Source organism: Sarcophilus harrisii, chromosome 2 (assembly GCF_902635505.1).
Source record: "Sarcophilus harrisii chromosome 2, mSarHar1.11, whole genome shotgun sequence".
In the NCBI taxonomy this organism is placed as follows: domain Eukaryota; kingdom Metazoa; phylum Chordata; class Mammalia; order Dasyuromorphia; family Dasyuridae; genus Sarcophilus; species Sarcophilus harrisii.
Window position 1 is genome coordinate 451,833,217 of NC_045427.1, and position 22,653 is coordinate 451,855,869.

Here is a 22,653-nt window from a genome sequence, read left to right on the forward strand (position 1 = left end):
ATAAAGGCCTCATTTCCAAAATATATAGAGAATTAACTCTAATTTATAAAAAATCAAGCCATTCTCTAATTGAAAAATGGTCAAAGGATATGAACAGACAATTCTCAGATGAAGAAATTGAAACTATTTCTAGTCATATGAAAAGATGCTCCAAGTCATTATTAATCAGAGAAATGCAAATTAAGACAACTCTAAGATACCACTACACACCTGTCAGATTGGCTAAGATGACAGGAAAAATAATGATGATTGTTGGAGGGATGCGGAAAACTGGGACATTGATGCATTGTTGGTGGAGTTGTGAACGAATCCAACCATTTTGGAGAGTAGTTTGGAACTATGCTCAAAAAGTTATCAAACTGTGCATACCCTTTGATCTAGCAGTGTTACTACTGGGATTATATCCCAAAGAGATTATAAAGAAGGGAAGGGACCTGTATGTGCACGAATGTTTGTGGCAGCCCTTTTGTAGTGGCTAGAAACTGGAAACTGAATGGATGTCCATCAGTTGGAGAATGGCTGAATAAATTGTGGTATATGAAAATTATGGAATATTACTGTTCTGTAAGAAATGACCAACAGGATGATTTCAGAAAGGCCTGGAGAGACTTACACGAACTGATGCTGAGTGAAATGAGCAGGACCAGGAGATCATTATATACTTCAACAACAATACTAGATGATGACCAGTTCTGATGGATCAGGCCATCCTCAGCAACGAGATCAACCAAATCATTTCTAATGGAGCAGTAATGAACTGAACTAGCTATGCCCAGAAAAAGAACTCTGAGAGATGACTAAAACCATTACATTGAATTCCCAATCCCTATATTTATGCACACCTGCATCTTTGATTTCCTTCACAAGCTAATTGTACAATAATTCAGAGTCTGATTCTTTTTGTACAGCAAAATAATGTTTTGGTCATGTATACTTATTGTGTATCTAAGTTATATTTTAATATATTTAACATCTACTGGTCATCCTGCCATTTAGGGAGGGTGGGGGTAAGAGGTGAAAAATTGGAACAAGAGGTTTGGCAATTGTTAATGCTGTAAAGTTACCCATGCATATATCCTGTAAATAAAAGGCTATTAAATAAAAAAAAAAAAAGAAAAGAAATTTTGTATCCCTTTAGCACCAAGTAGTGTTCTGTCTATCCATAGTAATGTGCATAATGTTTTGTAGGTTTTTTAAAAAATTATAATGTCTTATAAATGTTTTTTGAATTAGAAGGTCCTTGCTACTAATTATTATTGTTATTATTATCATTCTTCCTGGAACAACATGTGGGATTTCATTAAACAGTAGGTTTTTGTTTGGCTTTTTAGCTTATATACGTTAGAAGCATCTGTGTGCCAGGGTTTGCTGTGGCAGTTGAATCAAAGTCAGTTATTTAGCCATCATGTTAATTGCAGGCTTATTCTTCCTTTCCATTGACTTGAGCCCAGGAATCCTAGACTGTTTGCAGACATTGGCAGATGTGTATGTCAACTTTTGTAATAGGTCATTGCACAGTTGAGTAGTAGTCTGGGTGTAGAGAAATTTCCCTACTCAGTTTTATATTGTCTTTTTTTTTTTAAGATTTTAGAGAATGGTCTAATGACATGTCTTGTCACTACTACACATTATAGTGAGGGATCATAATTGAGTCATCCATGTTTGACATTGTCACAACTTCAAGACATATGACAGTATTTTTGTATAGTTTGTGGACATGATGAGAGAGGTTCCAGTGAGGTTGAGAGCCAAGAAAAACCAAAGAGTGAACTTTGTGAAGATCAGAGGGGCTAAAACCTGGGCCTATATCACCTCCCCATCACTGTCCCTACCCTCATTTATTTCCTAAGCTTCACTAGCTTTCTATTGTCTCTTAGATCACATATAAATTCCTTTTTGTCACTTAAAGATCTTTACAGTTTTGCTCCTTTGTGTGTTTCCAGTCTTTTTATATTTACTTCTCTATATACCCTATGTTCCAGTCATTTGGGCCTTCTTGCTCTTTCTCAGGACACCAGACATTGCACCTCACATCTCAATGCTTTTGCAAAGATCATCTATCACCTATGTTCAAATGTACCACTTCCTCACCTTAGATAACTTAGATAACTCAGAACAAGCAGCACTTTCTTTAGGTCTTTTTTAGTCCTCACAGATGTTGGTCTGTTTTTCCCCTCTGAGGTGACCTCTTCTCCGATCTGTAGATACCATGTATGTCCCTACATATGTAAATATTGCCTCTTTGATTAGAAGGTTCAAGAACTGAGTCTGTTTCTGACTCTTTTCCTTATCATTTGCACTGTATCTGGAACATAGTAAATGAATGCTTGTTGATTAATTGGTTGTAAAAATGTGCCTGACTAACCTGGATCTCTGGGAGGGATGTGAAACCAAATGTTAGCTCCTTTGCTTTATAGGGAAAGTCTGGCTGAAGAGATGTGTTAAGAAAGGAGAGCATATAGAAAAGTGGGGAAGAACAAATTCTGGTTGAAACTCTAGGATGAGTTGGGGGACAGGGAAGTCTTGATCATTGCCTAAAGCTGCTTTTAAAGACCTTGGGCACAATCAGGGAGGGGAATCTTAAAAACAGGTACATATACATTTACACAAATAGATGCTTATATATACACATGTATACACTTATACACAGAATGAGCACAGTCATGCACATAAGTGTAAAGACTTCTTCAGGCTATATTTCTCAGTAAACATTTTGTAAACATCTATTTTGTACCAGGCATTGTGCTAAGCTCTGAGATTATAAAGAAAGGTAAAAAATAGTCCTTGCTTTCCCAGGAGTTTACAGTCTAATTGGGAAGACAACAAATAAACAGCTATGTACAGATGTGACATATGAATTGGAGATAATCAACATATGGAAGATATTTAAATTAAGAATGGGGGAAGGGAAGTTCCTCTCTTCTTTTTCTCAGGCAAACTTATAGAAAAAAAATTGTTTATATTTTTTTCTTTGCTATCATTTCTCCTTTCATTCAGTTCACTGCTCTTTATTGTTGTGAGCCAGATCTCTGAAACAAGGATTCTTACAAGGTGTTAAGTGAGTGGAATTGGTGAAACAATGGTTATCTAGTTTAGCATGGTGATTAATAGTTCTCTAAGTTCAGTATGATTGATTCAATCTTACGACAAATAATAGTTTCTTAGTGATATAATGATTGGTTTATACTCAGTGTAGAGCAGATAAGCTGGGACTCAGAGCCAGAAACAGACTCAGAAGGGCTTGGAGAAAGACTCAGAAGGGCCAGACACAGACTCGGAAGGGACCCAGAGACACATTTCATTCCATCGTCCACCTTTGTGGTGGCTGGACGCTGAAGCATAAGCCCTCGGACTCAGAGAGATTCATTCCATCTTCAGCCAGACTCCTGGTGTCTGGCCTCCTGCACTTCCCCCACTGAGACCAAGACTGGTCTGAAAGGCTCTCCAGAAAGCTGCCCAACCTCAGGCAAGGAGACAATAAAGAATTTGGGCTTTGGACTTTTAACACCTGGCTATTCTTGTGATGATTACTCTACTGAAACTAAGGCTGCTGCAAGACCTCCAGAAAACCAACAAGAATATTACACTTTATAATCTGGCTTGTTATTATTCAATTAAAACTTCTCTCTCGATTGGTGAGACTTACATGAACTGATGCTAAGTGAAATGAGCAGAACCAGGAGATCATTATATACTTCAACAACGATACTGTATGAGGATGTATTCTGATGGAAGTGGATTTCTTCGACAAAGAGAAGATCTAACTCAGTTTCATTTGATCAAGGATGGACAGAAGCAGCTACACCCAAAGAAAGAACACTGAGAAATGAATGTAAACTGCTTGCATTTTTGTCTTTCTTCCCAGGTTATTTTTACCTTCTGAATCCAATTCTTCCTGTGCAACAAGAGAACTGTTCAGTTCTGCACACATATATTGTATCTAGGATACACTGTGACATATTTAACTTGTATAGGACTGCTTGCCATCTGGGGGAGGGGGTGAAGGGAGGGAGGGGAGAAGTCAGAACAGAAATGAGTGCAAGGGATAATGTTGTAAAAAAATTACCCAGGCATGGGCTCTGTCAATAAAAAGTTATAATAATAATAAAAAAACTTCTCTCTTCAAAGTTACCAGTGTTGTCTTTTTATCATTTATTTTTAAGATTAAAAAATCGGGAGTTTCAAATTCTCTCTCTCCTTCTGGCCCTTTCCCTACCTACTAATAAGGCAGGCAATATATCTATTATACATGTAAAATTACGAAAAACATTTCCATGTTACTCATACAATAAAAAGCAAGAAAATAAAGTGAGAAATTATACTTCAGTTCGCATTCAGAGTTCATGAGCTCTCTCTCTGGAGGTGGATAGTATTTTTTTCATCATGAGTCCTTTGGAATTGTCTTGGGTTGTTATATTCATCAGAGCAGGTTTATTGATCAACATTACAATATTGGACCACTTTATAGCTCTACTAACATTTCATTAGTATACCTATTTTCTCTCATCCCCTTCAGCATTTTTTGTTTCTGATAGATGGGAAATGATTTGTTGTTCAGTCATTCCAGTTGTGTCTAAGTCCTTGTGACCTCATTTGAGGTTTTCTTGGCAAAGATATTGGAATGGTTGCCATTTCCCTCTTCAGATCATTTTACAGATGAAGAAACTGAGACAGACTGGATTAAGTGATTTGCTTTGGGATCACTCATCTAGGAAGTGTTTGAACTCTAATCAACCTGATTCTAGGCCCTGACTATAGAAATTTTATCAATTGTGCTACCTAACTGCCCTGTGAAGTGGTACCATAGAGTTATGTTAATTTGCATTTCTCTAGATGCTTTTAGAGCATTTTTATGTTATGACTCTTACAAGGTGCTAAGTCAGGAATTGATAGAGACAATAGTTGTTCAGCAGGGTGCTTAACAGTTTTCTAAATGTACTTAGTACTTATTAGAGTTCACACCATTCATACCTTTAAGATTCACACCTTTAAGAGAGCATATATGAGATAGGAGTCTCAACCAAGATGCACTTAGGGAGATTATAAATCAGGATTAAGTCAAGGAGATTCACAAGTCTAACACAGAAGCCCAATCTCGGAGCCGGAGTCAGATTCATTCCATTTTCTACCTTTGTGCTGGCTGGAGGCTGAAGCTGGAAGAGCCAAAGACTAGTGGCAAGAGCTCTTGGAACCAAGGAGAGAGATAGGCCACTAAGAAAGCTAACCATGTTATTTTGAAGGAGACAATAAAGGATCTGGGTTTTAACTCCTGACCACATTTGAGGTGATTATTACATTGAACCAAAAGGAAGGCTGCTCCCAATCTGGAATTATGCCCAAAAAGTTATCAAATTGTGCATATCCTTTGATCCAGCAGTGTTTCTATTGGGCTTATACCCCAAAGAGATACTAAAGAAGGGAAAGGGACTTGTATGTGCAAGAATGTTTGTGGCAGTCCTGTTTGTAGTGGCTAGAAACTGGAAAATGAATGGATGCCCATCAATTGGAGAATGGTTGAGTAAACTGTGGTATGTGGATGTTATGGAATATTATTGTTCTGTAAGAAATGACCAGCAGGATGAAAACAGAGAGGCTTGGAGAGCCTTAAATGAACTGATGCTAAGTGAAATGAGCAGAACCAGGAGATCATTATATACTTCAACAACGATACTGTATGAGGTTGTATTCTGATGGAAGTGGATTTCTTCAACAAAGAGAAGATCTAACTCAGTTTCAATTGATCAAGGATGGACAGAAGCAGCTCCACCCAAAGAAAGAACACTGGGAAATGAATGTAAACTGTTTGCATTTTTGTTTTTCTTCCTGGGTTATTTCTACCTTCTGAATCCAATTCTCCCTGTGCAACAAGAGAAATGTTTGGTTCTGCACACATATATAGTATCTAGGGTATACTGCGACATATTTAACATATATAAGACTGCTTGCCATCTAGGGGAGGGAGGGAGAGGGGAAAAATTGGAACAGAAGTGAGTGCAAGGGATAATGTTGTAAAAAAAAATTACCCTGGCATGGGCTCTGTCAATAAAAGTTATTATTAAAAAAAAAAGGAAGGCTGCTCCCAGAAGCCCCCCCCCCAAGAAGCCTGGTCTCAGAGAACATTACATTTTTATATACTATAGTTAGCTTTGATTTCTTCTTCTGAAAACTGCCTGTTCAGATCCTTTTATCTTTTATCAGTTAAAGAATATTTATTTTATAAATTTGATTCATTTTTCTATATAGGAGAGAGATTAAACCTTTACCAGAGAAACTAAAAATTTTTGATATTACATCTTTGTCTATAGTACCTTTTAGTAAACTGTAATTCCCCTGAGTATTTCTTTTAATTAGGTTTATTTTTGATACCTCTTGGGTACTCTTTTCTTTCTGGGTTTTCATGGAAATACTCTCTCCTGGATCTTCTCTTAGTTGTCTAGTTGTCTAACTATTTTTGTTCCCTTTCCTCTGATTGTTTGACCTCCATGGATCTTTTTCTTTTCTTTCTTCACTGTTTTTTGGAAATTTCACCAACTCCTCTTAGCTTGAATTCATATAGGATAATCCAAATCTATATATCCAGCTTCACTGTCTCCCTTGAGTTCAAGTCTGTATCATCAATTGCATTGCAGACATTTCAAACTGAATGTTCTAGAGACATCTCAAACCCAATATGTCCAAAGCTAAATTTATCTTTCTCTCAAACCCTCCCCTATTCAAAATTTACTTATTTCTGTCAAAGATACCACATCCTTCCAGTTTCCCAGGTTCATAACCTCATTATTATCCTCAGCTTTTTACTCTCTCATCTCATGTATCTGAGCAATTGCCAGATCTTGACATTTCTGCCTCTATATCCTCCCTCCCACCTTACTCCTTTCTACTTCCCTAACTGCTACTTTATTTCAGAGGTAATAAACCATCTCACCCACATTACAGCAACAGCTTCCTAATTGGTCTTCCTGCCTCAAGAGCCCTCCCATTCCAGCCTATCTCATATCCTGCTGCCAAAGTAATTTTCCTTTAATATAGATCTGATGATGTAATTCTTCTGCTTTAACTCCAATGACTCTGTTGTCTCCAGGTTAAAATAAAAGTCCTCTGTTTAGCTCTTAAAGTTCTTCCTAACCTCCCCCCAACCTTTCTGGCCTCTTTGAATATTGCACTACCCACTCACTCATCTTCTCTCTCTAGCTAAACAGACAGACTCTGTTTTTCATAGGCAGCTCCCCATCTCTCTCCTTCACACTTTGTGCTGCCTATTCTCCTTCTGTGCAATGCTCATCTTCATCATCTCTGTTTCAGAGTCCTTCTCTTCCTTCAACATGCTGATTAGGTGCAACTTTCTATAGGAAACCTTTCTTGATGCCCCCTTTCAGTTGCTTATACCCTCCCTTCCAAACTTTAATATATTTAACTACCTTTATTCCCTTTATTCAGTACAAATGTATACATGGACTTCTTGTTTCCCCCATTAGAAGTTAAGTTGCATGCAATCAGAGATTGTTTCATGATTTGTATTTCTAACCCACACATCAAGCTGGGGGGGAGGGGTATTATCTCATACACAGAAGGAACTTAATAAGTGCTTATTGATTAACTCAGCTAAGTCACTAGTTAATAACTTCACTATTATTACTTTGATCTGCAGTTTTCCTCTTCAGTGACAGACTTCAACACTGGCTTTGGGGAGGGGTGTGTGTGTGTGTGTTTGTGTGTGTGTGTATGTGTATAGAAGGAAGAGGAAGTTCTTGAAAGTAAGTTTTCATGATCTTGTTTGCCTTCCAGGAATCCTTCCTGCATTTTGTGTCACCAACTGAGGTGGCCCTGACACCCCCCCCCACCCTTGAGGTCTGGAGAGAGCATGTATAAACGGAATGGCCTGATGGCCAATGTTCTGGTCACCTCCGCGACTCCCCAGGTAGGATGCTGGGTGGGGGAGGTGACAGGTTGGGGGAGGCATGGGGCAGCCATATCTGCTGAGCAGTGCCAGCTTACTTTGGCCTTGGAGAGACTCCCTGCTGCCAGGGGACATGCTCGGCTGCTACCTCTTGAACAGAGTTGTGTTTGACTGAAAGCCCCAATGAATGCTGTCATTCTAAGTGTTCAGGTTTCCTCCCACTCCAACCCCCATGAGAGCTTGCTGCTGCCAGGCTTTGGACAGTTGTTATATTTGGGGGACAGTCTTAAATAAATCAAGACTCACTCTCAGTATATTTTTTGAAGTCGCTCATTTCAAATTAAAATAAATATTCACAACTTGTCCAATGTCATGAATGCCATATTCCATTGAGATGGTAAGAAATGATTGGCATTTACCCAAAGAAACTCTGAAGGCCCTGACCATTTCAAAAGAACACACTACTGATTATAAATAAGTAGCAAATTCCAAAATAGATTGTGATTTCAACTGGCCTCATCTGGTGATTTCCCTTTCCTGATTCTTAAAGGTCTAGAACATGAGTGCCTTGTTCACAGAGTGACCAAGTGGCCAATGCCTTAACCCTAGGTACCCACATTGTCCGTCTGTTACAGTCTAATTTGCCCAGAAATGTTCAGGAGATGTGGTGATCACCAAGAATCTCTAAAATTAGTTCCATAGGCCACATATGTTTTGTAGTAAGTATTTTAGATTTGTAAAACATTTCTATTTAGAATTATAGAACCCTGATCTTTCCTTTTCCCCATCATTTCTGTAATTCTTCTTCTGCAGCACCATATTCATCTTGGAAGATCACTTCAGTCCTGAGACTTACATTTTGGTAGTATCCTCTGCTCTTAGGGTCCCTCTCTCTGGTGGGATGTGGGAGCTCTCCCCAGAACTTCCATTTAAGAAAGGCTCTCAGGCCAGCCATCTCTTCATTTACCACCAGGATGTACTCTTCTTGCATTTTTCTATCATGTCTTCTCACCAGGTGTCTTCTCTTCAAACCCCAATCTCCTTTTCAGCTTTCTCTTATGTTTCCTTCCACATTTTAATATAAGCTTCTTGGAGCAGGGACTGTCTTACTTTTTGCTTGTATTTGTATTCCCAATATTAACTCAGTGCTTGTACGTAGTACTTTAAAAATGCTTGTTGACTGACTGACTGACTTTAGCAGAATGATTTTAATGCCTTCTTGAGACATTACTTCAGATATTTAAAGACAACTGTAATATCCTCTGAAATCAAGTGTTCTAAACATTTTTTTTTGCATGTGTATTGAAACCCCTTCGGCAATCTGGTGACATCCATAGACTTCTCAGAATACTTTTTAAAAATTCATAAAATATATAGGCTTAGTAGAGAAACTGATTATATTGAAATACAGTTATGTACTTATTTTTTAAAAAAACACATTCATAGACCCCAGGTTAAGAACTCTTATTATTCCAATTATAATTATTATATTCTAAGTTAAATAGCCAGTTCCCATCACTGGATCCTTTGCTATTCTAGTCATCCTCCTTTGCAAACATGACAATTTGTCATTGTCTTTCCTAAAATGTTTCCAGGACTGAACATGGCATTCCAGTTGTGGTCTGACTAGGGTGGGGGACAATGGCACTGTTACCTATTTTGCTTTAGATCTTGGTTATTTCTTGCTTGCTTATACATGGTCACTTGAAATAATCAACCAGAAATCTAGGTGAACTAGTTTCTCAAGAAACTAGCAATTTAAAAAACCTACTTCACAATGTTTTCTATCTGAAGTTTTTCATATTCCCTGTCTCTGTCTCTCCTTCTTCCCTCCTTTTTATCCCTCCCTGTCTCCATCTCCTTTTTTCCCTCTCCTCTTCTTCCCTTCATCACCCCCAACATGATCCTTAGTTTTTATATAGAAAGCCTGGTAAGTAGGGCACTCTAGTTCTAATAGAATTGTTGCAATCTCATCATTGTCACCATTATCAGATCTCACAGACTCTCCTAATCTCAGGGTCCTGTGTTTTTCAGTGATTTGGGAACAACTAAGAAGATGCAAGTTTTCTAACGAGTACTGGGAAAAGTCCTGGAATAGATACCAGGAACTTGAGTTCAAACTCTTGATTCCACTGAGAACTTTCTGTGTGATTATGGTTGAAATCACCTGCCCTCTATGTTTCTATCACTGGCACATTATTTGGAATTGGGACAATAGTGGTAACTCTAACGCAGGTTGTCAACCTCAGCATCTCTAACTTTTCTCACCTAGCTTGCTGTTTGCCTTATAACTTGCCCCTATGGTGTGGCACACTGATATGTTTCACATTAGAACTTAATTTCTTCCAAGGAACTGACTCCCTTTAGCTTGTAACTTGTTAGCTCAGGATTTTCTTTCATAACAATTATCTAAGTATATCTGCAGTCAAATCAGTTTGGTTATTGTTCAGAATAACTTTAACTTTTGGAGTTTAGAATTTTGTATTCCATATAAAACATATGATATTTCCAAATTTGAAGCCAGGTTTCAAAAAAGTCTATTATTAGAAGGTTGCTAAGGTAAATCAGCAAAACCCAATTTAAGCAAGTACTGCATGGGGATTAGATTCATGGTCTAAAAAAGGACTCTGAGCAAAATAGACACTTATGAGATCAGAGTTGAGAACTGGAAGGGACGTGTACTTTTAAAGGGCATGGACTTTTAATTTAATTTATTCTGAATTAAGAAATAAAACAAGCATTTCTATAACATTATAAGATAGGAAAAAAGGTGATTGTGCATGAAACTGCAAACAGAGAAAGAATTGATTAATAGAAGTATGTATGGAATGGCTTAATATATACATATATACATACATACATTCATACATATATTGTGTATGTGCACACACATGTATTTGGTAGCCTTCTCTAGGGCAGAGAAGAGGGAAGAGAAAAAGGGGGAAAAGATAGTTACATAATAACTGTATTTTATGTTTAAAAGGAATAGCAATTTGTGCATAATAGATTTGCACAAGCTAATGAATAAAAATAGGAAGGTGAAATAAGGTTTTTAGAAAAGCAGAGGTAAGAGGGAGTGAAAATAGAAAGAAAATGGTATACAACACTTTTAGGATTGGAGAAAATGTAATTATCAGGGTTTTATGCTTTTCAAGTAGAATAGCATTGTGAGACTTTGGCTTAGAATTTTCTTCTTAGATTTATCTGGAGTGTAGAAAACTGCTAATTCTTAATATTGTTTTGGGCCGGCAGGGGTCCTCAAATTGCCGGCGGGCCAGATGTAGCAGCTGAGGACAATTATCCCCCTCACCCAGGGCGAAGTTTCTTTATTTAAAGGCCCACAAAACAAAGTTTTTGTTTTTACTATAGTCCAGCCCTCCAACAGTCTGAGGGACAGTGAACTGGCCCCCTATTTAAAAAGTTTGAGGACTCCTGTGAGAATCTATGGAAAGGGTAGTCATTTTGATTGCAAATCCCTTATTCATTCAAATTTTTTTATTTGAAAAATGGGGGTAGGAGGAGATGACCTTTAAAGAAGGATCCTTTCAATTGTAATATTCTGTTTTGCATTCTAAGATCTCTTTCATCTCTAATCTTTGGTGTTCTAAGATTTCTTTTAGCTTCAGCATTCTATTTTTGTCTCCATCTAACATTCTGTGTTCTAGAGTTGATCACAGCTCTCATATTCTACAACTTTATGAGATGATAGAAAGTATTTCAAAAGCATTGATTAAGTAGAAAATCCATGGCAAGCAGAAGGCATGAAGAAGAAAGCAATGAAATAGAGAACAGTCTGGAGACATTTTGAAGCCAAGTCAGCCTGAAAACTGGAAAGGATTTGATATAGCCCCAAAAGTAGTATGGCTTATTTAAGAGGTAATTGATTCCCTTTCAAAAGAGGTCCTGAAGCAACAGGTAGAGAGATAACCACTTGTTGAAGATATTGTAGAGGGGAGTCTTATTTAGATGTGGGTTGGAGTAGATGGCCCAAGTTCCTTCCAGTTTTGAGGTTCAGTGATCCACACTAAAATATACTTTCCAAGCAGATCTTAGTGTTAAAAGAGCTATTAAGACTTGGTGATTGATGTTAAGGGTTAAGACTTTAGACACCAAAGGAATGTTTACAATTTATTGCTCTAAAAATTCCTGTTTCATAAATAAAAAAAAAAAATTCAACACTTTTTAATGTTTAAAGTATATTTTAAGAAGTTAGTTTTTATTTTTATATCATTTCAGTGATTTTAATAAAGTTTATGTCAGCAGCTAGATGGTGCAATAGATAGAGCATTAGGCCTGGAATCAGGAAGATTCATTTTCCTGAGTTCAAAGACTTATCTTACTAGTTGTTGTGATTTCTGGGCAAGCCACTTAACCCTGTTTGTCTCAGTTTCTTCACCTATTAAATGAGCTAGTGAAGAAAATGGCAAACCACTTCATTATCTTTGCCAAGAAAACCCCAAATGGGGTTGTGAAGAGGCAAACACTGGTGGAAATGACTGGACAACAAGAGCTAAAAACAAACAAACAAACAAACAAATAAAAGAAACACCCTGGTGTAGGAAAGAGAACACTCCACGTGGTTCAAAGATGTGGGTTCAAGCTCGTATTGCTCTTTACTACCAATATATTCTTCAGCAAGTTATCCTGTCGGGCCCTGTACATCCTTCTCTGGTACTCTAATAAGTTTGAATCAATAGATTATCTCTAAGAGCCCTTCCGACTTTAGAATCTTATTATTTTAGGATATGGGCAATATTGCCATGGCACACTACTGCCACCTGGTGGCACTGCACCTGTAGGAGCAATATTTTGGTAAATAAACTACTTACAGTTTAATTCTGCAAACCATTTTGAAGTGAAAATATTTTCCACACTATCCATGCTTTAACCTGGTAGGCAGATTATTTAAGGCCAGGCTAGGAACTGTCTCTCCTATATTTAATCCGTCCTAATAACCAGAACCATAGTCTCTTAGACTGAAGTTAGATACATAGTTCACAATTCTGTGACATCTCAAAGTTTACCAAGTGCTTTACCACAATAAATTTGTAAAGGAAGGGGTATATGAATTATTGTATCTTTTTTTGCAGAATAGGGAAATGAGACTAAGAGATTAAGGGACTTTTCTAAAATAGCTCAGTTGGTAAGTATAAAAGCCAGGTTTAAAGCCCATATCTTGAGTATGTTTTACCTTTTCTGTACCATTTGGAGTGAGATGAGAGGCAAACAGACTTTAAATATATATAGTATAGTGAGTTTCTTGTAAACGGATTGAGGGAATATTGTAGACAGTATTCTCTTTTCAGATATAGAGCTAACCATTGACTTCTAAAAATAATGGATAACAACAATAATAACAATGGCTGGTATTTATGTATACTTTAAGGTTTACAAAACACTTTACATATATTATTTCATTTGAACCTCACAACAAACATCTAATTTGATGCTTTTATCAATCCCATTTCATTGATGAGGAAACTGAGGCTGAGATAGGTTAAATTATTTGTCCAGGATCATAGAGGTAGAAAGTGGCTCTAAATCCAGTACTCTATCCCCTGAGCTCCTAGCTGACTTCCGAAAACTCTTCATTTTGGAAGTGTGGTTCTAAGAATAAAATGTTGGAGTATTCTGAGATTTTACAAATAACTGAATACAATCAAGTGAGCCCCAGTAAGGTTATTTGACTTTCCTAGGTGACACAAGCTATTTATCGAAAGAACTTGGGGCTATAATCAAGATCTAGCAACCTTTGTAACTGACTCATACTGTGTTTCATACACCACATTGAAAAGGCCATTTCCATAATCTGGGTCTATTGTTCAAATAATTTAGACACTAAGTGAAAATATTTACCAAGATATAGAATTTAGGGGTTTGCCAATCTGTTCTACGGTAGCAGTTAGAGTGAGAAAGGATATGTGAGGTTTGAAGGAAATATAAATAACTAGGGAAAGCATGAGAGGACTTCTAGGAACATTAAAAGATTAATCTGCTTGAAAAATTCACTAATCACAAAAACTGTCTATAAGGCTAATGCTTGAAACTTTGTCAAGGATTACAGATTGGAGGGGAAATTCATAGTTCACAGTGCTAGTGCTAGAATAGATCTTATAACATAGAACATTGGCTCTTGTAATAGACAGAGGTGAGAAGGATCTTAGAGTACAAAATGTTAGAACACAGAAATAAAACGAGTAGTACAATTATCATAGATTTTCTGAGTAGCATGAGACATTAGAACATAAAATATTAGAATAAGGAACAAAGAATGTTAGAAATGAAATAGGATCTTGGAAAATACAGTATTAGAAAGAGGAGTCTTGGACTATAGAATATTAGAACATAGAATATAGAAGGAACCTCAGCACAAATCACTCTTTTCCTCATTGATAGGGGGAAAAATTAGTTGTCCTAGTGCCCTAGTCACTAAAGTCTTTGTTGTCTCAATGGTAGGCATTTTTTTTCTTTTCTTTTCTTTTCTTTCTTTCTTTTTTTAAATACAGTAGGCTTTTTTCTTTTTTTTTTTCTTTTTTCTTTTTTTTTTTTGGTGATATAAGACTATTGAATTTCATTGGCTTCAGCTGCTGTCCACATCTCTAACCTCACATTTCTCAGTTGTTGACTATTGGGTTTCTTTGCTAGCTTGAATACACTGTAGTCTCTAGTAAGCTTGTGCGCTTTTCCCTAAAAGCTGCCATTTTGGAAAAAGTGAAACAAGAAGGAATAAATACAAGCAAATTCCCTAAGTCCCAATCCAGACTGGTGAGGTTAACGGAAACCTCACCAAAGCCACCCTCTGAGTTAGAAGGAATAAAACCATTTATTAATTGGAGCCTTCCCTTTGGAGGAGGGGAGATAGAAAAAGACTCCTCCCAAGGATGGTATGAGTAATACCCCAAGATCCCCACAACTGTGGGTTCTGGGCAGACAGCATTTGAGATTTTAACCCAATATTTTATAGGAAACTCTGTTTATTGGAATCTTTTTTTAAAATGCAGTATTCACAGTACTCCTATTAATCTAAGCTATCTAATAAAGATAGCTTTCACTTGAGGCTCTCTAACCAATGTACTGCACCTCCTTTTGCCAATAAATAGGCTTTTAATTTCAAGAGAGAGCTTTTGCTCCCACATAAATGGTATTTCTAACAGTAACTTGCCTTGTGTTTTGTGTAATATTTTCCAGACTGATTTCAAGTTTAAATACAACACACATACAAAAAGATTTGTCAGGCCATATTTTGACAGATATAAAATTACTAATCCTTTCCCAAGGTCTCCAACCAGTTTCCTCCCTTTTAGAGAATAGGAGCAAGTCACTTGTATCAGCTGGGTCACAGACTCATAAAATGTCAGAACTTAAAAGGACTTTAAGTCATAGAAGTATGTGCCACATGAAAATGTATGGGATGTGGACTCGGTGAACCTGAATTGAGAATCTTGGCACTACTTTTTGCAGCCTCTTTGACCTTAGGCAAGCCTTCATTTTTTTTTTTTCATTTGTGAAATGAGGATGTTGGACTGGATGATAAGCTCTCAGATCCTCTAATTCTTGTGAATGTCAGAATATCATGTCAGAGCTGGAAGAGATTTTGGAACATAGAATGTTAGAGCAGAGACTACAGAATATTAGAATGGAAAGAGATCTGAGAACATGAGATATCAGAACTGGAAGGGACTTTCTTGATCTTTTTTATTAAAGGTTTTTATTTTCAAAACATATACATGGACAGTTTTTCAACATTAATCTTTACAAACCCTTGTGTTCCAATTTTCCCCCTCTTCCTTCCACCCCCTCCCCTACATGACATATAATCCAGTATATGTTAAATGTGGTAAAAAATGTTAAATCCAATATAGGCATACATATTTATATAATTATCTTGCATAAGAAAAATCAAATCAAAAAGGAAAAAAATGAGAAAGAAAATAAAATTCAAGCAAACAACAACAAAAGAATGAAATTACTATTTTGTGACCCACACTCAGTTCCCATAGTCCTCTCTGGGTGTAGATGGTTCTCTTCATCACAAGATCATTGGAACTGGCATCAGTCGTCTCATTGTTGGAAAGAGCCACATCCATCAGAATTGATCATCATATAATCTTGTTGCCGTGTATAATGATCTCCTGGTTCTTCTCATTTCACTTAGCATCAGTCAATGTAAGTCTCTCCAGAGACTCTCTGTATTCATCCTGCTGGTCATTTCTTACAGAACAATAATATTCCATAACATTAATATACCACAATTTACCCAACCATTCTTCAACTGATGGGCATCCACTCAGTTTCCAGTTTCTTGCCACTACAAAAAGGACTGCCACAAACATTTTTGCACATGTGGGTCCTTCGGAAGAGACTTTAGAGTATCCAGTCCAACCACATCATTTTAAATCAAGATCCAGAAAGATAAAATGACTCCCTCAAAGTTATATAATCAGGAAGGGACAAAGCTGGAATTCAAATCCAGGTCTTTGGCATTTGAATCAGATGTTCTTTCTACTCTTAATAACTACAGTGCCTCTCTTGGTGACTTCAGACCATGAGAGTTAAGAAGTTGCTGATCTGAGGGTACCTTCCATACCAAGAAACTTTAGTCATGTTTCTTTCTCTTCTTGCAGGGCAGCAGCAGCTCAGACTCTTTGGAAGGACGGAGCTGTGACTACGCCAGTAAGAGCTATGATGCCGTTGTCTTTGATGTATTGAAAGTAACTCCTGAGGAGTTTGCTGTAAGTAGAATGGAACTCATCCTAGGAGATGTGTGATATTTGGAGAGTAGATATGGGAAAGATTATTAGGTGATGCTATATTATTTTAGGAACAACTTACATTTCTGTAGTGCTTTAAGGATTACAAAATACTTTTCTCACAACTGTCATGTGAGGTAGATAGCACTGACGTTACTATTCCCATCTTACGTAGGAGAAAACCCTAAGAGCTTATGTATGCATTTAAATATCTTAGAACTGGAATTTAATTCTGGGTGGCCTAGAATGCTCTCTGAGCTCCCACATTTATGCTTTTGTATGTTAGTTACTATATCCAGTTCCTCAACATCATTAATTAGCTATTACATTTTAAAAAGAGTTATAATTTAAAAAAATCTGTGGTGTTACCTCTTTTCTACAAGGAAGGTACCAATAAGTATCATAAAAAATCATGGGATTTTAGAACTGGAATGGAACCGAGAGGGCATCTAATCTAACTTTATGTGAACAGGAATCCCCTCAATAACATCCCAGGCATCTAAAGGAAGTCTACTCATTATACTTCTGAACTGATCTAATTAAAAAGAAGTTTTTATTTTACATTGAGCTCACATGTACCTCTGCAACTTTACCCACTGTGCCTAGTTTAGCCCTCTGGGGCCAAGCAGAACAAGTCTAATCACATTGCATGTGGAAATCCTTAAAATACCCGAAGACAGTATTCATCTCCTTTCTTCTCTTAAGCTTTCTCTTCTCCAGGATAAACATCCTCAGTTCCTTTAACTGACCCTCCTGTGACACATGGCATGAGACCTTTCACAATCTTGGCTGTTTTCCTCTTGTTATCAGCTTAGTGTCAGTCTCTTTCCAAAATGTCCTCCCAATGTCCTGCACCAGTCCTGAACTCAGAATTTCAAACATAATATGTGGCCTGACAAGGGGAAAGGATATCAGTACCATCACATGGCTAGTGCTGCATATTACACTTCTAATGTAATTCAAGATGGTATTTGCATTTTTGGTTATCTCCTACTCTTGACCCATATTGAGCTTATAGGCCACTAAAACACCCAAGTTATTTTGCAAATGACATTTTGTTTGTCTTTTTTTTTTTTTTTGCTCATCTCATACATGTTATTTTTTGGATCTTAAGAATAAAACTTTATAAAGTTTTAAAATTTTGTTTATATTATTAGATTCAGTGCAACAGTCTTGCTTGTCCTCCAAATATTAGCTGCTCCACTTACTCTCATGTATTATGCCACTTGAAGAGCACAAATATAAAGCACTTTGAAAACCTTAAAATGTTATATCAGTACTAGCTATTATTACTCTTACCATGATGATGGTGATGATGGCAGTCTTTATCCAAATCACCGATGACATTGTTAACTAGCCCAGGGCCAAATACAATTCATTAGTTTATTCCACAAGAGATTACTAAATTGATGTTGTCTCTTCTAATAATAACTTTTTGTATCTTGTTCATCATCAAATTTCAAATAAGAATAAGACATTTCTATGGTGCTTTAAAATTTTCAGTATACTTTATTTTCCCATTTGGGTCTACCTACCATTACATTTTATCCACAAACTGTAATGTTTTATCAAAGGTGTAGCTAAAACATAGGTATATGATGTTCCCACCATCCCCCTCATCTACCTCTCTATCAACTGCATCAAAAAGGAAATAATATCAATTTGGCAGTGTAGTGAAGGAAGAGAATACGCATTAAGAGTAAGGAGATTTGCATTTGAATTCCATCCCAGCCATTTAATACTTATGTGACCATGGCAAAGTTACAAAAAATTACAAAATTACTTGGTCCTCATTAATCTCATATATAAGAAGAAATTGAATTGGGTAAGCTCTTAAGTTAATTCTGAACTCTTAAGTTTATGAGTTATAATTCTCTTGGTAGTCACATTGGTGTTAGTGATCCCTATTACTTTTTTTTACAGCAAATAATGGCAAATCATCTCTTTACTACTAAAGAGATAAAAATTAACAATTTATTATTCTGTGATTATTACTCTTAGTAGAGTCACGTTGGTGTTAGTGATCTCTATTACTTTTTTTTTTACTGTAAATGATGGTAAATCATCTCTTTACTACTAAAGAGACAAAAATTTGAAAACTGGGATGCTGTTTCCCTGGTGCTGGTCTTATGTCCAGCTTATGTCATCTCTCCTATTCTCCATAGTTTTTCAGAGATCATTTCTGATGCCTCAGTGATCACGTGGTCCAGCTTTTTTATCTGGGTCTGATGTGTTGAAATCCATTGATGACAACTAAGTGCTGTCTTACCATCTTATCTTCAGTTTCAACAATCCTTTAGCATCATTTCATCTACAACTTCAAGTAATAATTCTCTTTGTCTTTTAATCATCCTCTTATCTTCAACAATTTTTTTTTTTTTAGAAATAGTCCTTTTTATGATTCTTAGTATTTGGAAGCCTCATTTTCTTCTTTCCGATTTCTCTCTCTTCTCTTCCCCTGTCCTCCCCTCCCTCCCCTTTTCTCTGTCTCTCCCTCTCTCCCTCCCTCCCTCCCTCTCTCCCTCTCTTCTTCCTTTCCTCTCTCCCTTTCCCTTTCCCTCTTCTTCTTCTCCCATCTCTCTGTCTCTCTTTCTCTTTCTGTCTCTCTCTGTCTCTTTGTCTCTTCCTCTCTCTCCCTCTGTCTCTGTCTTCCTCCCTCCCTCTGTCTCTGTCTCCCTTCCCTTCTCTTTCCTTCCCTCTTTTCCTTCTTCCCTCTCTCCCTCCCTCCCCTCCCCCTTCTTTCTCTCCCCCCATCTCTCTCTCTCACATGTATTAAAAAAATCTAAATTAATTGTTGAGTTTCCTGTGCATCCTTTTTTAGATAGTTTTACCTTTACTTTTTCATTTGTGTTTATTGCATTATAATTTCCTTCTTGGGAGCTTTTCAGTATTCTTGTGTTATCTCCCTTATAGAATTTTATCTCAGAGAATTCTCTTTCCTCTGCCTTTTTAGAGGAAATGTTTGCAATCCACTCTCCAGAGATTTAAGGTATATATTTTCCTATGCCTAATTTCCTGCTCTTTTAATCTCTAAGGTGGAGTGGCCATGTCCTCATTAGGTTTCATTATTTCTACTTCAGTGACCATTTTCTTCTTACTGGTCAGAATCATATTCAAAATAGCAATTCCTTCATCATTTCCTGAACTGTTTGAAGAACGATATTATCATTTGATGAGTCAAGGGTTTGGCAACAAACACTAGCAGATGTCTTCCATTGATGCATATCATCCCTTTGTGCCACATTTGTGATCTGTTTCTTATTTTCCCTCTTTGTCCAGGTGTCCTATAATATATTCTCATAACTAGATTCCTTCTAGTTTTATCTTCATTGGATCCCCTCCCCCAAATGTTCTCTACTGTGCTAACCTTCTGGTTCCTGGATTTATTTTTCAGTGGATGCTTCTATGGCATAAAATGTAGAGGGTTGAAAATTCCATTAAAGATATTCTAAACCCATAGGAAAAAAAGTATGTAGATGTCAACAGCATGAAATATACTAGCCTTAACAAGCCTATTAACCCAGAACTAGTTCATCTCTTCACTATATCCTCAGGCTTTACTTGGGAGGAGAGTGCTGTTGTTGACCAGAGCTTAAAAATGGTAGATCTCAGTCAGCAGTGTGCTGGTAAGCATTTAATGACCACATATCCAGTATAGGGGAGAGTATGCACAACATGGTTTTAAGTTTAATCTGCATTTTTAGTAGTTTTCTATTACTTTCTTAAGTTTAGACACTAAACAAAAATAAGTTAAGCCCTAATTTGTAGTTGTCAATTTCCAAGGTGTAAATTCACACTGAAACTTTAGCAGTCAACTCATAGTTTCATTGATTTGTGAGATCAGTTCAGGCTATTTGGTGCACATGTGCTTGTTGACAGTTGTATCTATGTGCAAGTACATTCCTTTGTATGCATACAAAATTCTATTTTGTGCCATCATGTCTGTAATGCCGAAGAAACTGAGCAAGACAGAGATAAGAGACCAATTCAATAGTTTATTAAATGGAGAGAAATACTGGGACCAATGCATCCATGTTGATCCCAGGGCTAGACGAGACTATCATCTCAAAGAGTCTAGCCCTGAGTATGGGGCAGCAAGCTTTTTATGGAATAACAAGAACAATGTCATAATGGAGGGACCTAGGTGGGGATAGCCTAATAGAGGGAGGTTACTGATATTCTAATGACATCTATAATGGATAAACCTTTATCTTTACATTAAAGAATTGACTATAAAACATTAAGGAATGTCTATAAAACCTTTATCTCAAACATTAAGAGGGAAAGGTTATAACCTAAGGCAGAATAACTAAATAGGACAATTGGAGGAACTGGGTCACCACATTAAAAGGGCACTTTGGCATAACAATGTCCAATTATATGCTGGCTTTATAATGGAATCTTGACTCACTGGGTGGTTATGGACAGGCCACCTAACTTCTCTGAGAGTTAATTTGTTTGTAAAATGAGAGGTTGATATTGTAGCTCTGACAATCTTTGATTAGAGCCTTCTGACTCAGTCTAGATATATCTAGAAGATAAATGAGTAAGTATAATACTGACATTCTATACTTGGGCAATTGATATTTTTTTCTGAATTAACTATAGGTCTTTAATATTATTTATGATATAATTCATCTAATTAGATCTAACTCATTTTCTAGACTTCTGAGATTGTTGGGATTCTAACTTTAACATATTAGCTATCCCTCCCTATTTTGTGCTATCTGCAAATTTGCTAAGCATGTCTTCTTACGCTTTTATCAAAGTCATTGATTTTTTAAAATTAAGTTCATAGCTTCCTGCCCAGTAACCTATCACTTTATATCTTTTGATTTCACTGTGAAATGTTGAGGCCAAAGAGAAATCCATAATGATTTTTGCATAACTATGATGTTTTTATCTAATTTTTTTTTTTTTTTTTTTTTTAAGGAGAGGAGTTGTGGTGGTGAGGGGAGAAATATATGAGGAAAAGACTCCTTTGTGATATCCAATATCAACTCACTGTTTTATTTCCTGCCTGAATTCCAAGGATAGGAATGAATAGTAGTTTCTTTTCTTTTTTTTTTTTCTTTCTTTTTTTAATAGCCTTTTATTTACAGGTTATAGGTATTGGCATTGACAATTGCCAAACCTCTTGTTCCAATTTTTCCCCTCCTTCCCCCTCCCCTCTCCCCCAGATGGCAGGATGACCAGTAGATGTTAAATATATTAAAATATAAATTAGATACACAATAAGTATACATGACCAAACCGTTATTTTGCTGTACAAAAAGAATCAGACTCTGAAATATTGCACAATTAGCCTGTGAAGGAAATCCAAAATGCAGGCAGGCAAAAATATAGGGATTGGGAATTCAATGTAATGGTTTTTAGTCATCTCCCAGAGTTCTTTCGCTGGGCATAGCTGGTTCAGTTCATTACTGCTCCATTGGAACTGATTTGGTTGATCTCATTGCTGAGGATGGCCTGGTCCATCAGAACTGGTCATCATATAGTATTGTTGTTGAAGTATATAATGATCTCTTGGCCCTGCTTGTTTCACTCAGCATCAGTTCATGTAAGTCTCTCCAGGCCTTTCTGAAATCATCCTGTTGGTCATTTCTTACTGAATAATAATATTCCATAATATTCATATACCACAATTTATTCAGCCATTCTCCAACTGATGGGCATCCACTCAGTTTCCAGTTTCTAGCCACTACAAAGAGGGTTGCCACAAACATTCGTGCACATACAAGTCCCTTTCCCTTCTTTATGATTTCTTTGGGATATATGAATAGTAGTTTCTTCCAGTGCTCAGTCTGTGATTAGGTCAGATAATTTATCATATTGAGGCCTCTGAGAAGAGACTGAGGAAAATTGTGTGGAGGGAGGGGGGAAAAGAGAGAGGGAAAGAGGGAGGATGGAGGGAAAAGGGAGGGAAGGAGAGAGAAGAAGAGGGAGGAAGTGGGAGAGTGAGGAAGAGGAAGTGAGTGAGGGAAGGAGGGAGTAAGATTGAGAGAG

The 22,653-nt window shown here is 36.9% G+C and overlaps 1 protein-coding gene across 8 annotated transcripts in view; it reads left to right on the forward strand.

Annotated features, from left to right (window-relative positions):
• RALGPS1 (Ral GEF with PH domain and SH3 binding motif 1) overlaps nucleotides 1-22,653 on the forward strand; it is a 715,060-nt gene that overhangs the window by 158,558 nt on the left and 533,849 nt on the right. For all 8 annotated transcript variants that reach the window (XR_004232244.1, XR_004232243.1, XM_031954314.1 and 5 more), the window contains 2 exons: nucleotides 7,786-7,918; nucleotides 16,522-16,629. Coding sequence is in view for 6 of the 8 variants with exons in the window: in XM_031954314.1 (XP_031810174.1) it covers nucleotides 7,862-7,918; nucleotides 16,522-16,629 (165 nt within the window). In the remaining 2 variants the exon portion in view is untranslated. The remainder of the gene's footprint in view (nucleotides 1-7,785; nucleotides 7,919-16,521; nucleotides 16,630-22,653) is intronic.